Raw genomic sequence first — 18182 nt, forward strand, 5'->3', positions numbered from 1 at the left:
CAGTTTTAATAATGACTGTTGTAATCATTGAGTAATAATAATTTTGATTTCGCACATGATTAACAAAAAAAAAAAAAAAACGAAATGCAAGTTGCACAGGTGTTCCGTTTGAAACGCTTCGAAAATGTTATATGGATAATAATAAGAATAAAATTCCCTGTCAAAACGAAACGAGAACAATAGCATCAGAGACGTCGAATGACGAACTTTTGCGTGTCTGCTGGATTATAATTTATCATTACCGAAGTTAGAAACGTTTGTAAAAATGTGCATGCATCTTAGTTCTCTGATTAGCTAAAAAAAAAAAAAAATGTTAGCCCAGGTCAGGCTTTCTCGAATGTAAAAGGTAGGTTTTTTTTATGAACACATAAAGAAGGAAGGTATACTAACGTTTTTAATATTTATATTAGTGTTTATTTTTATAACCATACATTGTATTTAAAAGAAACGGATACAGTCATTTTAAATAAAAAAAAAAAAACCCGTGGCTATCCAAAAACTCTAAATAAAAAACCCCCAGCTCGTTTGTAACATTTAATATGCGTGAATCCTAAGTGGCTGCTTTTTGTCGACATAAAACGCACACCGTTGCCTCATTGGCTGGAATCGCGGTTGCGCACTGGAAACTCGGTTTCTGATTGGCTTCTACGCCTGTCAGTCACGCTTACACAAGGTTGGTTGTGATGCAGTGATTGTTGATGTGTCCTGTCAAACATCAGTGATCTGCTGAGTCTGTATATCCGTAACCGTACGTGATAATGAAATAGCGACAAGGTAAGGCGTTCAGCAATGGATAAAATGCAATATGCGATTAGGAGGCTTAATATTTTAGGAAGAATTAAGACTTGATTGTGGCATGTGATTTAAAACGAGTGCTGACTATTGACCTAACAAGTTCTCGTGCGCTGCGTTAAACTGGTTTCTTGCAGGCAGTTTTGAGAAACAAGTTTTGTTTTTTGTCATTTGTATAGTGATAATGAAAAGCCACCTAATTAACGGCGAGCTCTAAATTGCTACAAAACTACTCTCATAGGCTTAGGCGACAGTTTCAGTTGCGATATGAATGCAATGGGTGCAAGTTTCTAAAAAAACATACCTCGTTATCAAGCTAGTCAGAAATTGAAGCTTTTACGGTCAATGAAAACGATCCTGCGGATGCTTATGGTTGCAGTTTTGGTCAGCACTAATTTTGCCTCATTTGCATTAACCACGTTACAGCAGCAACAGTTTGATCATGTAGCTTTGTCTTCAGACCCTGCTTAAATCACTTTAATTCTACATACAGATAATGAATAGCAGGAGTGTCCAGACTTGATCTTGATCCTGATCCTGAGCTTGTTTGTTTGAGCCAAAGGACATTGGAATACAGAGTATTATTATATCGCTTAATGCCTCTTAAAGGGATAGTTTACCCCCAAAATAAAATGTTATCATTAATTACTAACCCATAATCTGATAGCTTTCTGACTTTCCATAGACAGCAATGCAGCCGACATGTTTAAGGCCCAGAAAAGTATTAAGAACACTGTTAAAATGAAGTTTAATTTTTACTACTTTTCTGGTTCATGAATGCGTCAGTTGTGTTTCTATCTATGCAGGGCTTAGAAAGCAACAATAAAACAAAGAATTTTATTAAAATATCTTAATTTGGGTTTTTCAAGATGAATGAAAGTCTTCCAGGTTTGGATTGACACGAGGGTGAATATTTCATGGCAATTTTTCTTTTTGGGTGAACTATCCCATTAAAGAATTACTTCTGCTCAAACATATATATATATATAAAAAATTCATGATATTAATTTGTTATATTCTGTACATTTAATATAATACTTGCTTGACCTCATTATCTCTTGATATTATGACCTTTGAGGGTCCTTTCAGTACGTTTAATTTTTCAACGTCCCTCTTTTAGTCCAAGTCACCATGCAGTTCCTGGGCCGTATATTGGACACGGTGAGCTCTGTGTCAACTCTGTTCTCCAACCCGTACCGTGTGAGAGACGTGCAGCTGTCTGATTACAATGGCAAAGTGCTAATGAAACAGGAGGGAAGGCTGGTCCTGTACAAGAACCAACAGAGCCATTCATGGGACTGCCTGCTTCTCTGCCCCGAGTCTTCATCTGTGGCTCTGAGGTAAAACCCTTAGTTAAGCTTCACAATACAGCGTGACCCATCCTCAGTCAATAAATCGGTTTCATCTAAAAGGTCACTAGAGTCCTGTGATTTCATCATAATCTTGCAAAAACTCCCATATTGCTACACTGTCGAACAGAGTTGCTTTCCCGTCAGCCAGCACCCTGAAAATGGATTTGCATTGTCATCCACTTCTTATCACTTGTGGGTTTCCAGAATGACTGGAACTGTGACGTCGATATCTTTGTGCTCAGGATGTTCCAGGTGGCTTCAGAGGAAGACGCCATGAATTGGTTTCCTCAGTACGCCCTCAAGCTCCGCCCGTTTTACGAGATGCTCCGCCCACCACTGAAACCTGAAACGTTCCAGCCGATCGCGGACTGCGTGCGGAATCACCCTGACTGGAGCTCGGCCCACATCGCCGTGGATACTGGGCTGAGAGACTGTCTCAAACACAATTACGTTTTGAGGTGAGACGTCAAAGGGCAAAGTTTCACTATATAGAGACATTGCCGCCGGACACTGTTGAGAGAGACACGCAGAGGCCATCTCTCTCTCTTTTTTTTTTACAAAATATTCTGATGTTCTGTGGCCCCTTGCAGTCAGATGAACGCCCGTGACGCCCAGGGCCAGACCCCGCTGCACCTGGCCTGCGAGAGAGGAGACGTGGGCTGCGTGCGCGAGCTTCTGGAGGAGTGTCAGGCTCGTACGGACATCAAGGACAAGAGCGGAGAGACGCCCATGCACTGCGCCGCCAAACAAGACTCCGTTGTTATCATCGAGGTGAGAGCTCGGTTCGTACGGTCTGCTGAACCCGGGGCAGATGCGATTTGTGCGATTTCTGTCGCCCCCCTTAGGTCTTGTGCGCGCAGATGTGCGCGGGTGTGAACGAGTTGAACGCCGCCGGGGAGACACCGATGCACATCGCGTGCCGTCTCGGGAGGGTGGAGGCGGTCAAGGGCCTGCTCGGGGGCGGAGCCTGCTGCGACATCATGGGAAGCAACGGCTATCCGATCCACACTGCCATGAAGTTCAGTGAGAAAAGGTGAGGGGAAAGAATCCCCATTGTGGATTTTCCATGTGTAACGCTGCTCTAAGTGAAGGAACGTCTTGCGAATTTTTCAAATCTGAATTGCACATTCATTCTTCACCAATAGATGACGCTTAAAAAATTGACCAATCACTGGAGGGGTTCGGAAAAAATTAATTTAGTAGTCATTGAACAAATAAGGTCAAAATAAATGCATATGATAAGAACAATTGTAGCTTTTTTTTTAACTTTGTATACATACAAATTAGCCTGGGAGCACATCACGAGATAATTAACCAGATTTTGAGTTGATTTCTCGTCTTTCGAGGTAATGCCCAGATTATCTTGGTGGTATCGGATATTCCGAAGCCCAGAGAACAAACGCACACAAGATTTGGAGATCATCGCATGAAACAAAACGATATCCAATCAGAAAGCGAGCTGACAGAAGACTGAAGCATTATAGCAAACTCAGTCACGGAGCAGCACGAAAGGATTGGGAGATCAGGAGGGCGTTCCAGAAAGCAGGGTTAACTCTGAACCCTCGGTTGATTGAGCCAAACCTGCAGTCTCGTCAGTAGAGCGCGCACGCATGCGCTGATGTCTCTCAAGTAAGCTAACCCTGAAACATAACCTACTCTGGAGCAGGTTATCTTTAGAGAGCGAGTTGCTATGGCTACTTGAGGTTATCTGCTTGCTTACTCTCAAACATGCTTTCTGGAACAGCCCCCAGAGATTCAGGATCAGCTTGTAGATTTGTGGCAGCAGTGTGTATACAACGTGTCCTGGAAAACACATTTATTCCCAAGTCTCACCCAAGTTTCCCCTGTTCACAGTCAGGACTCTGGATGAGAATCTGTTTGTGTGTGATGTCTTTTTGTCTCATTCCGGCACAGCACACACTAGAGGAGCAAAACGGTGAAATCTATTTTTTCTTTTTTTGTCCATATGTTTCCCACATTTAGAAAATTTTTTAAGATTAAAAAAAATCTTTTAGTTTATTTTAGTTTATTTATTTGTTATTGTTTTTTACTATTATTTAACTTTTTTGTTATTGTATTTACTATTTAATAACTTAATGTAGTACTTTTCAAAATTAATGATTTATTTATTATTATAAGCAAAATAATGCTTAAATTATATATATATATATATAATCTCTAATTGATTCAAAATAATTTTTATATTGGAGCACAAAGCAATAGCACAAGTATATTTATAGCAAAAGCCAACAATACATTGTATGGGACTGAAAATTATTTTTTTTTCTTTCTGACCCTGGAGCACAAAAATCATTATGATATTAAGAAAAGGTCATACATTCCATGAAGATATTATAGATTTTTTTTTCTACCAAAAATATTATCAAATAATATGCAATGTCATGAACTTATTTAGATATTTTGTTAACTGGTGATTTTTTTAAATTAATATATAATAATAATTTATTATTTATTTATTTTTATTTAATACTGAATATTAGGTTAATACTGATTCAAAAAATTGTAATAGATGTTTTTTTTTTTGCTTCCTCAGATTCCACGATTCAAATAGCATTTTTCAGATCTTGCATGTGCATTTTTGACCTTGTTTTGTCTCCCTTTTTGTTCAAAATATGAACCTTTCATAACCCATAATAGGAACGCTTTAATTGATAAATCAGGCTTTTAACTCAGTCTCTTTCCTTTTAGTTGTGCCGAAGCAATTTTAAACAGCAACCCTAATCAACTTCTTGCGGAGGATCCGATTTATGGAGGAACGCCTCTTCACTGGGCCAAGACTGCCGAGGTCTACTTCCTGTTCTTTTTTTTGAACAATTCTAAGTAATTCTAAGTGTTCTTATTTAACTGTCCTGTGTGTTCTCTCTCTAGATGAGTCGGGTGCTGCTGGACCGAGGGTGTAACATTAACTACCTGAGCAAGACTGGAGAGAGTCCATTACACATCCTGACCAAGAGGGGGCGCTTTGAGGCCGCAATGACACTGCTGACCCATGGAGCCGACCCCAACATTAAGGGTCAGGATGGAAACACAGCACTGCACCTCGCCATGAAGGTATGAGAGAGAAAGAATAAATAATAAATCTAAATTATTGTAAATATTTTTACAGATGTTTTAAAGTATATGTGTGATTTTAAATGTTCCACTGCCTTTTATTTATATAATATAAAATATATATAAAATATAAAAAAATTTAAAAAATATAATATTTAGAAATAATGAAATTCAAAACTATTATGTAGTTTTATTAATTCATTGATTAATTGCATTATTATTTTTGATTATTATTTTTGTTGTTGTTGTTTAAAAAATAATTAGTTTGACATAATAATATAAGTTAAAAGAATCTATTTTAATTAAAATTAGCTTTTATATTGAATTTTAATTACATTTTTAGTCTTTTTATTTATTATTATTATTATTATTATTATTACTATTATTATTTTACTTTCTATTTAACTTTAATTTAGCGTTTCAAATGTAATGCTTTTATTAAACTTAATAGTTTTATTTCAGTCATTTAGACAAATTTAAATTAGATTTATTCCAATTTAGTAGTTTTCTTTATTGAAAAAATCATGGGCAGTAAGAATCAAGTATTGCAAACAAATAAAACAGTCTGACACTGACCCTGGAGCACAAAACCAGTCAAAAGTATCACGTATATTTGTAGCAGTAGCCAACAATACATTGACAATACGGTCAAAATTATCAAAACATTGCCAAAAATCTGATTCCAGGTTTTCAAATAGTCATATCTCTGTCAAATATTGTCACATGCTAACAAATCATGCATCAATGGAAAGCTTCAACTTTTATTCAAAAAAATCAACCATTATGACTGGTTTATAAATTATCACATTAAAAAAAAGTAACCATAATCACTGGTTTTGTGATTTATGACAGATTAGCAAAAAAATGATTAAAAGTGAACAAAAAAGGTTGGTTTTATTCTGTTTTGTCTTGTATGCTGTATTCTCTGGCCTCATAGTTGGACCACATGGACCTTATCAAAGCTCTCATGGTGTTTGGAGCAGATGTGGAGGTTCACAATGACCTCGGAGAGACTCCGGGACTCATTGCTGCTCGAACCAGCAAGGGTGAGAGAGAGAGAGAGAGATGTGAGATTAGACATCAGATTGAACAGAACAGTCTGTGTCTTGTTGCACAGTGTGCTGCACGACATCTTCTGAGGTTTTTGCATGCATAACATTATCTATCCATAAACCATCATATATTTTGTCGATACAGTTGTGCAACAGTACACAATGCAAGTTTGTGGGCAATTCACTGGTTGACTCACTAATGATCTAATGAAAGTGAATAAAAAATACACGTATTTCAAACATTAATTTGTTTAACATTTTATTTATTCATTTAAAAATAAATATTTCTTAAATGTTTTTTGTATATTTACAAATGAATCAGTTTCTAAAACAAATATGTATGTAGTTATTTATTTGGTTTAAAATGCACAAAAATAAATAATAATATATATATATATATATATATATATATATATATATATATATATATAACGTTATATATTTTAATATATGTATTTTCTTTAAACTGTATGTTAATGTTTTTATTTGAAACTTATTAATTTATTATAAATTATGTAAATGCATTTAAAATAATAGAATAAATATTTGTTTAAAATATCACTTTATTAATTTAAAAGAAATATTAGTTAAACATTTGTTTTTCTTTTAAATTGTGTATTTACAAATATATTTATTAATTGATTAAAAATTATGTTTTTAGTTATACTGTTTAAAAGTTGTTTATAATGTATTTAAAATGTAATAATGCAGATATTTTATTTAAAACATTAATGTTTAACATGTTAAACATTTAAAAATGTTTTTCTTTTAAAATGAATATTTAGGAATTTATCAAATAGTATTTATTTATATATTTCAAAAGGTTCGCCAAATAAATTACATAGCAGGGTTAAATGTCTTCAAGCATCAACTGAGCCTACAGTAGCTATTCTCTGGAAAAACCAGCTCAAGCTGTCTGATGGCTCTTGATGTTTTGATCGGCTGCAGTATTCTTTGTGAAATCATCACCACAAAATATGTGGTGCTTGCGTGTCATGATGGTGTTTGCACATCTAGGGGTTTGACTACAAGAATGTAATGTCATGCTCTTTTGTTGTCATTCATGCATTCAGTCAACACGCATTCTTTTTTTTTTTCTTCTGTGTGCGTGGTGTGGGTGTGACGGCATGCGTGTGTCTAATCCTGCGCTTATGCTAAAGGACCCAACCGTAAGGTGCTTTTGAACATGCTGTGTAGTGTAGGGGCAGAGCGGTGTCACCCCCCCTCCCTCAACAGCCCTGTCCTCAGTGTCAACAAAGCTCCGCCTCCTGGCATAGGTAAAGCCCCGCCCCCAAACTTTCAACTTTCCTGCCCATATCTTTCTCCTCTTTCCTTAAATCTTCTGTGCTTTTTTTATGTCGTTATTTCAGAAGTCTTCAGAGAAACTTATGTGACTTTTACCTATATAGATAGAATACTAAATGAAATGAAACCTATTGAGTGGAGCGTTTATGTAGGCAACAACTAGACTTAAGACTCTACTCACAAACCGATTTCAGTAATGGCATGTTTCTAAGCTAATATAACAAAAATACTCTGATGTAACAAAAATACTCTAACGGAATAGTTCGCTCAAAAAGGAAAATTAGTTCACGAGTTACTTCACGAGTTACTCACAGACTTTACGGTTTATATGTTTTGCAAAGCATTCTGGGAGTCTCTTTATGGTACTTCATAAATGTAAATATTAGTGCCATCAGTAATTCATTCAAGTTTTTGTTTACAATATATATGTATGTGTACTGTGAAGATTTATTATGTGTATATATATTATATATATACATACAAATACAGTATGCATTACAGTATATGCACGCATACAGTAATATACTTTTATTTATTTATTTACAGTTTCTTCTCAATAAATTAGAATGTCGTGGAAAAGTTAATTTATTTCAGTAATTCAACTCAAATTGTGAAGCTCATGTATTAAATAAATTCAATGCACACAGACTGAAGTAGTTTAATTCTTTGGTTCTTTTAATTGTGATGATCTCAACAAATTAGAAAACTTTATAAGATAATACTTTATAATTTACTATACACATACAGTATTTTTGCTTTAATTACTGCCTCATTTCAGCGTGGCATGAAGGTGATCAGTGTGTGGCACTGTTGAGGTGGTATGGAAGCCCAGGTTTCTTTTACAGTGGCTTTCATCTCATCTGCAGTTTTTGGTATCTTGTTTCTCATTTTCCTCTTGACAATGCCGCATAGATTCTCTATAGGGTTCAGGTCTGGTGAGTTTGCTGGCCAGTCAAGCACACCAAACGTCATGGTCATTTAACCAACTTTTGGTGCTTTTGGCAGTGTGGGCAGGTGACAAATCCTGCTGGAAAATTTAATTAGCATCTTTAAAAAGCTGGTCAGCAAAAGGAAATGGGTGCAGTGCCGTTGGTTTTCAAATAACACAATGGACCAACACCAGCAAATGATATTGCACGCCAAATCATCAGACTGTGGAAATTTAACACTGGACTTCAAGTAAGGTAAGCCCAAGTAAGATGCCTCTGACGTTGTCTGTGGTTCAGGAGTGGCTTAACAGGAGGAATACGACAACCGTAGCCAAATTCCTTGACACATTTGTGTGTGGTGGCTCTTGATGCCTTGACCCCAGCCTCAGTCCATTCCTTGTGAAGATCCCTCAAATTCTTGAATCGATTTTGCTTGACAATTCTCATAAGGCTGCAGTTCTCTTGGTTGGTTGAGCATCTTTTTCTTCCACATTTTTTCCTTCCACTCAACTTTCTGTTAACATGCTTGGATACAGCGTTCTGTGAATGGTCAGCTTCTTTGGAAATGACTGTTTGTGGCTTACCCTCCTTGTGAAGGGTGTCAATGATTGTCTTCTGGACAACTGTCAGATCAGCAGTCTTTCCCATGATTGTGTAACCTAGTGAACCAAACTGAGAGACCATTTTGAAGGCTCAGGAAACCTTTGCAGGTGTTTTGAGTTGATTAAATGTTTGAATTTCAATTTTTTTAGATTGTGAATTGGTGGCTTTTTGTTAAATGTGTGCCAAAATGATCAGATTTAAAAGAACCAAAGACTTAAACTACTTCAGTCTGTGTGCATTGAATTTATTTAATATACAAATTTCACAAATTGAGTGGAATTACTGAAATAAAGGAACTTGATATCTAATTTGAGATGTACCTGTATTTCACAGTGAAGAATGCTGACAAAGTTTGTAGCATCATCACCATTTGTTTATGGGTGATTGTTAACCTTTCCATTTTCACAGACACATTTTTGTATCACAAAGGAACACAACTCTATTTTTGGAAATAGGCTAATTTTCCAACTCTCTTAGAGCTAAACAGCTTAATTTTACTGTTTTCAAATACATTCAGCCAATATCCGGGTCTGGCGGTAGCACTTCTAGCTGCAGCTTAGCATAGATCATCCGTAAGACTATTAGCATCTTGCTCAAAAATTACCAAAGATTTTTGATCATTTTCCTATTTAAAACTCATTGTGAAGTTGTGATTTTCTAGGCCGATATGGCTAGGAACTAACTATACTCCCATTCTGGCATAAAATTAAGGAACTTTGCTGCAGTAAAATGGCTGCAGCAGGTAAAATGATATGATATTACACAATGCCTGTAAATAGTCTCTAGCGAGGAAAAATATGAAAACTTTTTGGTCATTTTTGAACTAGATGTCAATGGTCTAATCAGATTCAATGATCTATGCTAAGCTGCAGCTAAAAGTGCTACCGCAAAACCCGGATATTGGCTGTATGGATTCAAAAAAACGTTAAAACTCAACTGTTTCACTCTTGGGGAGTTGGATAATTAGCCTATTTTCAAAAAGAGTGGTGTAGTATTAGGGTCTAGATATTATAAATCTATGATAGCATTAGTCTGCATCCAGATTGGTTCACTTCTTTCCTATCTTTCCCATAATTGGTCCACAGGGTTTGATGACATCATGAATGTGGCAGTAGCCGTCACTGCCATGAGTCGTGGATTTGCAGAGGTTGATGGGCTCAAGACAGGAACCAAGAAGTATGTTACATGCAGTTAACATGGCTAAGAACAAGCCTTCACTAAACTGATCACTCACTTGTGTTTTGGTTTCTGAAGATCGGACAGATTGCTGTGTCTAGATGGTGGAGGAATAAAGGGACTGGTTCTGATCCAGATGTTGATTGCTTTGGAGAAGGAGGCAGGACGGCCCATCAGGGAACTCTTTGACTGGGTGTCTGGAACTAGCACTGGTGGCATACTGGCCCTAGCAATTGTACACGGTATTTGATATAGTATATTTATGACACAAAACTGACCAATCAGAACAAAATTATCCTTGATATAATTGTAAAATATGTTCTTGGTGACTGTGTGAACATTCATCAGTAAAATTGTGTTTGTTGTGTACATGAGCAGGTAAATCGATGGAGTATCTGCGCTGTCTGTACTTCAGAATGAAGGAACAGGTATTTAAAGGTTCTCGACCGTATGAGTCTGGCCCTCTGGAGGAATTTCTGAAAAATGAGTTTGGAGAAAATACCAAGATGACGGACGTCACACACCCCAGGTACCTAAAGTTGGGGATTTTATGAAACCAAACAACACATCCCCTAGCAACCACTTATTATTTAGCCACAACATTCTTTTAACTATCCCTTTTAGCAACCAGAACACCCAAGTTATGCTCTAGCTACCACTCAGAACACCTTAACAACAGTTTCGAGTTGCAATTTTCTCTGCTGTTTATATTTATCACACAGTTAAAATCTGCTCCCAAAAACATGTTGTCTGTGGATGAGAATCAGAACTGGTGGGAGTTTGTCCTGCTCCACTTTGAAGACACTGAGTGAAAGGAGAGGTTTTTTAATGACGGGATGCTCATTTATACAATACTTTATTTAACAGCTCATTTTGGATGTCGGAAATGGAAATGGAATTAACCACCCCTTTCAAATTTAATTCAGATCGAGCTCATTCAGATCGATTAAGGTGACTAAATGAAGGCTTTTCAGACCATTTGAGCCGAAAATGAGTACTAACTGATTCACTGGTTTCATGTAAATGCAGAAGTGCTGCGTTTTATCCAAAGATGTTCTTCAACTCTCTGCATGAAATAAATGTTTAGCACCTCATCATGTTCCTGGTGTCTTAAAAAAAAACAGCATTTAGACTATTGAAAAAAAAAACACTTCAGTGGACACACGGGCTAACAGCTACCTACCTACTACCCAAAACACATATTCAACCTCTCAGAACATTCTACCAATGCCCTTGCAAAAAACTGAAATGCTCTAATGACTCAGGACACCTTATCAGCTATTTAGCAATGCCTCATAAATCACCGGAAAACTCAAATAATGCCCTAGGAACCACTTGAAACACCCTGACAATCGCAGCCGTTCCCAAAAATAATGAGAGCATTGCATCAACTGCCTGCTGACAGTGCTCTGGCACCCAATCTAAATACCCATGCTACCTCTCAGAACATCGTAGCAGTGCCCTTACAACCACAAGAAACAGTAACAACTGCCTAGCAAACCAAAACCTCTAGGCTTTGCACTTGCAAAGACCCAGAACATTCTATCAACCACCTAGCAATGCATTAACAAGTAGCAAATAAACTAGGTATCATTTTGAATGCCCTTAAAACAATCAGCAATGTCCTACTGTAGCAACAACCCAGAATTCTTTAGAAATGTCTTAGTTGATGAGCCACCAAATTGCAATGTCATCCTCTGCCTGTCACTCTCCAGAACACTGCCAATACCCAAGCAAAAACCATGTAGAATAACAAACACTTAAAATTTCCTAGCTATGCCTTAGCAATTACCCAGAATACCCTAGCAATGCCTTACTGTAGTAGCAGCAGCCCGGAATGTCGTTTTTGATGACTCTGAACACCCCTTAGCAAAAATCTAGCACCAACCAAGTTACTTTTATAATGCCTTAGCAACTGTAGCCATAACTTCAAAATGCCTTAGCAAAAAGTACTGATAGCTCATAGAATCCACCCAACACCCTAACAAGATACTAATTGGAAACATTGGTCCTGACTTACATGTATCCATTAAATCCACAAGATTGTAGGCTGCAACATTCGTCATTTTAGCTTTCAGGTTAAGTTAACATCACATATATTTTTCAGAAAATGCATGCTTTTAATATGGCTTCTGTCTGTCTTTCTTAGAGTAATGGTGACTAGCGTTCTTGCAGACAGACACCCTGGAGAACTACATCTGTTTCGTAATTACGACCCACCTGCCCTGCAAAGAGAGCCTCCATACACATCTACAGCCACATTTCAACCCCTTACTGTGCCGCAGGGTAAATCTCATGTGCTTTTATTCTTGGGATGTCGTTATGCTAATTATCTTTGTGCCAGGAAAACACTCTTTAGGAGCGTGCTGCAGCACTCTCGGCTTCTTAGTTGTCCTCAATCTCAAAAAATGCGTAAAGCTTCATTATCGCTGTTGCAGGATGGGAGGACGAAGATCTTTTGGTAGTAGGATATACTCGACCTCCCAGAAAGCGTAGGAAAGTGACGGATGAAGGTGTGTGTGTGTGCATGTGACAGAGAGAGAGCGAGAGAATGTGTGTTTGAAATGGAGAGGTCACAGTTTTGGTGTTTGGTGTGTAGTCATACCTCACGTTGGAACTAACGTTAGTTTATTTTTGCAGGAGGTTAATCATCTTGTGCACTGTAAGCTCTCTTTTTTGTGCGCTTTCTTAGTCACATTCTCTTTCTCTCAGAGCAATTAGTTTGGCGTGCTGCCCGCTCCAGTGGAGCTGCTCCTACGTACTTTCGACCAATGGGCCGTTTCCTGGATGGAGGGCTGCTGGCCAATAACCCAACACTAGACACCATGACAGAAATACACCAGTACAACAAAGCCCTGAAGGCACAGGTCTGATACATACATTTGGTCATTAAGAATTACCTGTTAAAGACTCACTTTTAGCTAGAAATGTAATTGAATACATCATGTTTCATTTTAATATTACCAATATTTTTGCCTACTGTTTCTGTGTTGCTGTTTTTTTTTTGTTTGTTTGTTTTTCAAACCACATGTACTCTTTACTCAATTTTTTGGATTAGTTAGCCTGGAAGGTGACAACAGTGGCCTGGGATGCATTTTTTTCTCACAGTAAAGAAAAAGAAACTGAAGAGACAGATCAACAACAACCTCAAACTCCTGGAGAAGCAAGAACAATACATGCTGACAAGTTTAACACTTTTATCGGTCATAACCCCACACTATTAGCTGGTGTTGATTATTTCCACTTGGTACCACAGCCCAATTAGAAACCTTTTTTTTTTTTTTTTTTTTTACATTTAAAATCCTGGGCCAGTGCCACAGATTTTGGTTCTGAACCAAAACCACAAACCGAAATCTCAAACAAGGGAACCCATCACATCAGTAGGTGAAGTTTCCACCTACAGTGGCAACAGTGGTCGGCAGAAGAAACCACTGATCTCCTTTCGCAAGAGATAAGAAGTGATTCCAGTCACCTGTTGGTGACAAAGAGGATTCTGTTTCCGGCAAGTGGAAACACAAGGTGGTTCTGAACAAGTGCCACTCTTGGAGGAGCTCTCTAGTTTAAAAGAGTACAAAGAAAGAAGTCATAACTTCTGAAGAGAAATAGAGCAGATACTGGTCAAGCATAGAACTTTTCTATTGTGCATACAATGTTGCCTGTGTCTGTGCACACTGTCAACTGGAGTTGACTATTACTGCTTTTCCACCAGAGCCCAATTTGAATACCAGGCTGTACATTTCCACTAAAAAAAATATTTGCCAGTGCCCAGAATCTGGTTCTAAACCAGCACCGAAACCTTGCTGGTTATCACCAATGCTCTCCTACAAGAGAAGACGGGTGATTCAAGTCACGGGTTGGTGACAGAGAGGATTCTGCTCCCTGCCAGTGGAAACAGAAACTGGTTCTAAATGAATGCCACTCTTGGCCGAACACCGGCTCCAGCACCAGCCGCAGAAGAAAAACAATTAAAGACTATTTGTCGAGTTTGGCTGCATGCATATGCTAACATTCACATCATATCTGGCGTGTACCTTGGGCTTTACCTGGAAGGTCACTGTCCTGCAAAGTTTAGCTCCAACCCTAATTAAACATGTTTAATAAGCAGCCCCTTTAACGGAACCATCTAATTAATAATTTTTGGTTAAACCCAATTTAATTACTCGCCCTCATGTTGTTACAAACCCCTAAGACCTCTGTTCATCATCAGAACACAAATTAAGATATTTTTTAATTGTATTCTCATAGATCACTGACCCTCCTATAGACAGCAATGATATTACCAAGATCAGCTTCCGGAAAACTAAGTAATGACATTGTTCATCCGTAATTCTACAAAGCTATGAGATAACTTTTTGTGTGCAAAGAAAAATTAAAAAGGCTTTTTTCAACAATTTTTCTCCTCTGGGTCACCTTGGCGCCATTTTGGAGCATGTCATGTAAACAACGAATGCCGTCACAGAACAGAATACGCTATTTGCATTCAGTGGATACACTCCAAAATGGCGCTGTAGTATGACACAGAGGAGACAAATTGTTGAATTAAAGTAATTATTTTTGTATTTGCGCACAAAAAGTTATCCCATAGCTTTGTAGAATTATGGTTGAACCACTAATGCGACTATTTTAACAGTGTCCTTGCTACTTTTCTGGACTTTGATTGTGGTGATTACATTGCTGTCTACGAAGGGTAAGGAAGTTCTCAGAATGCATCAAAAATATCTTAAGAAGCCGGAACTCGCAGTACTTGCGAATATATCCAAGCTTGAACGAGCTAGGAGGAATTTTGTAATAAACTCAAACTGTGTTTTTCTGAAAGAAGAAAGTCATATACATCTGGGATGGCTTCGGGGTGAGCAAAATATGGGGTAGCTAAATTCTGTTGGACATTGGAGATCTGAGACCCGGATTGACTACATTATCACTTTAGTCGATTAAACGGACTACTATTTTTAGCTTGAAATGAAACCCATTGTTAATATAGTGTAAATGTTCTAAAGCTTCCAACGTTTTCTTGCTCCATCAGGGCCGTGAATCAGAGGTGTGCAGGTTAGGTGTGGTCATCTCTTTGGGCACAGGTAAACCTCCTCAGGTGGCAGTAAATTCGGTGGATGTTTTCAGGCCTTCCAATCCACTGGAGCTGGCCAAGACCTTTGTTGGTGTCAGAGAACTGGGCAAGATGCTCGTGGACTGTGTGAGTTTATATTTAAATTCAAATTCACTCACCTGTTTAGAAGTAGCATTGCTTCAGGTAGGCACTTTTTAGTGATGGTTGGTTGTTGCGCTGCTGGTATTTTTCATGAAGTGCATCGTTTTTGTTTTTCTGTCAGTGTACTGACTCTGATGGGTGTGCAGTGGACCGGGCCCGAGCGTGGTGTGAGATGACCGATATAAACTATCACAGGTCAGTTGTGAGCAAAGGATCCTCATTCATAGATTCATTTGAATGGTTATGTTATGGCTTATCTCTGCAATTTTTCTGTTTCTGTCTGTCCTTTCTATTTTCTACCTAATCATTTAATTCTGATTCCTTCCTTGCTACCTTTTAATTTTCATATGTCCCCCATCTTCCTATTTCCATTTCTTTTTATTCCTTTCTTCCTACCTTCTTTCCTTTGTGCGGAAACTTTATTTCCTTCCTTACCTTTTTCATTTTTAATTTGTTCATTTCTCCCTTTTTTAATTTCATTTCATTTTTAATTCCTTCCTTTCTTTCACTTTTAATTCAAACATTAATTTTTCCCTATCTTCTATAATCTATTTCCCTTCCTTCCTCCCTCCATTTCCTTTCCGCCAATCATTTTGTTCCCTATCATTTCCACCTTTTTCTTCCCTTTCATTCCTCCCACTTCCTGCTTTCCCTCTCACATTTCATGTCACTTGTGCTTCAGGTTGAGTCCTCAGCTGTCTCAGGAGGTGATGCTGGATGAGGTCAGCGACGCCGTGTTAGTTGACATGCTGTGGGAGACTCAGATGTACCTGTACGAGCACAGAGATGTCATACAGACCCTCTGCCAGCAGCTGCTGCAGCTCTGACGACCGCTTCCAGATCAAGGCTGATGAACGAGGCTTTTGGTGGCACAATATGCATAAATGATTTATCTTAACAAATAACGAATCTGTTTACATTAGTGTGTGTATGTTGTTCTGATACGTTCAATTTATTTATAGGCAGAATATTTAAAATATATATATATATATTGAATTATAACACGCTTTCCCCATATGTCATGATTACCAAATTGGACCAAGGTTGATACAATATAATAACGCGAATGAAGGATTAGTTTTATAAAAACTACCACTACTCATTGCAAAATGTGAACCGTGAGATATTTTTATATCGCATAATACTTTATTCATGCTAAATTGCTCAGTTAACATGTTCTATGTTTGACGTTTGCATCCAAGTGAAGTGGAAAGGAAGTGATTAGGTGCTTAGCAATATTTTTAATGCATTTGTCAATGCATTAAGTGCGTTTTATCACGCGTGACAGTTTTAGAGAAATTAACATTTTTCTGGAACTTTCTCGTCATGGGTCAAAGTATAGCCACTGAATACAAAGTGTAATTGAACACAGAGTATTTCCATGCATTTAATATTTGTTATCCATTATCTTCATAGTGTTTCTGTGCGCTGTCTCTCGTGTGTTATTTTAAAGAAAAGCCTTGTTTTTTGTGCAATCTGTCAGATGTAGCCTTGCATACTTGAACATTTTTAAGCTGCAACTGATAAATTCTCTGTATAGGAATTTTAAAGCAAGGTGTGTATTACATCATGACGTGTTTCTCAATGCAGATGCATCAAGGATAACTTGGAAACATCTTTTATTTCTTTAAAATCTTGTGTTTTTGTGTGGTTTATTGGTAACACATTTACAGTTTAATTTTCTACAAAAGAAAACAGAAATAAATTAACAGTGGACCTACAGATTTGTTGTTCAGAGACCAAAATAAGCATTTATTTCTACTTTCTACCTATAACCTGCTGCTGTGGCACTAATTTGAAACGTTGATATAAACTTGAAATAAAAAGTGCATATAATTATTCAAACTGGGGTTAGGTCTGATATTTTGATGTCTGAAATAACCTTTTGTATAAAATGTGATTTTACTGATGTTTTAATAAATATATGTCACCTAATATAAATGTAATCAGCATAATCTATGTTTTTGCAGTGTAAAAAATAAGTTCATATTCGAGATGTAAAATATATATCTTTCTTTTTCAGTGTATATATTGTAATAAGCAGAATTTATGATACTCTAATCTGCTAAAAAAAATTCATGTATTATGGTTTAGTGTTATTCAAGTTTAGTATTGTTATTATTTCATATACCATTATTTAAAAACGCTACTGTACGACTGGAATTGGTCAAAAATGTATTTTTTTTTACTGTAAATATAATTGACATCAAAGAAAGATAAACACTCGGTACTTCTTTACAAATGATGACACCTTCAATTTTGTAGCTACTTCATACATTTATTTATATATAAGGATTTATGCATTAACTTTTTGCATGAAAATAAACGGTAACTTCTCGATTTCCGTGATTGTGATTGTAGCCGGGTGTCTCGTCACAGAGCGTCACTTCTACAGCTGTTTTCTCAGTTCAGGTGTGCATCACCTGCTGTCCGTCAGACGGCCGGCCTTCTCCACGTTCTGTCATGGGACGGGTAAATAATTCAAAACACCAGGCCGTATCAGATGTGGACTCCCCGCTCTCTCTCTTTTACTCGCCCTTTCTCGCCCTATAATAGGCATTAACAAGACCTGAAAAGCCCATTACAGACATAAAAAGAGTGTGTCAGCACGCACAGAATAACTCCAGCGTGAAAACTTTCGCTATCACAGGTACGTAAAGCCGTCTCTTCAGTGTGTTCTCTGAATTAGGTTTTA

At 37.4% G+C, this 18182-nt stretch overlaps 1 protein-coding gene across 3 annotated transcripts; it reads left to right on the forward strand.

Annotated features, from left to right (window-relative positions):
* Positions 1-652: 652 nt before the first annotated feature.
* Positions 653-17332, forward strand: pla2g6 (phospholipase A2, group VI (cytosolic, calcium-independent)). 3 transcript variants are annotated; one of them, XM_043223400.1, is made up of 18 exons: positions 653-774; positions 1913-2132; positions 2387-2602; positions 2735-2915; positions 2990-3177; positions 4854-4950; positions 5034-5216; positions 6154-6262; positions 7429-7545; positions 10191-10281; positions 10360-10523; positions 10660-10810; positions 12431-12567; positions 12720-12794; positions 12994-13148; positions 15305-15472; positions 15609-15682; positions 16170-17332. In XM_043223400.1, exons 2-18 carry the CDS (start codon positions 1924-1926, stop codon positions 16312-16314), a joined length of 2460 nt encoding a protein of 819 aa, XP_043079335.1. In that variant the 5' UTR covers positions 653-774; positions 1913-1923; the 3' UTR covers positions 16315-17332. The 3 variants fall into 3 exon arrangements, with proteins under 3 accessions (XP_043079335.1, XP_043079336.1, XP_043079337.1); XM_043223401.1 differs by lacking the exon at positions 12720-12794; XM_043223402.1 differs by lacking the exon at positions 7429-7545.
* The last annotated feature ends 850 nt before the right edge of the window (positions 17333-18182 follow it).

The sequence above is a fragment of the Puntigrus tetrazona genome, chromosome 22 (genome assembly GCF_018831695.1).
Source record: "Puntigrus tetrazona isolate hp1 chromosome 22, ASM1883169v1, whole genome shotgun sequence".
Classification (NCBI taxonomy): domain Eukaryota; kingdom Metazoa; phylum Chordata; class Actinopteri; order Cypriniformes; family Cyprinidae; genus Puntigrus; species Puntigrus tetrazona.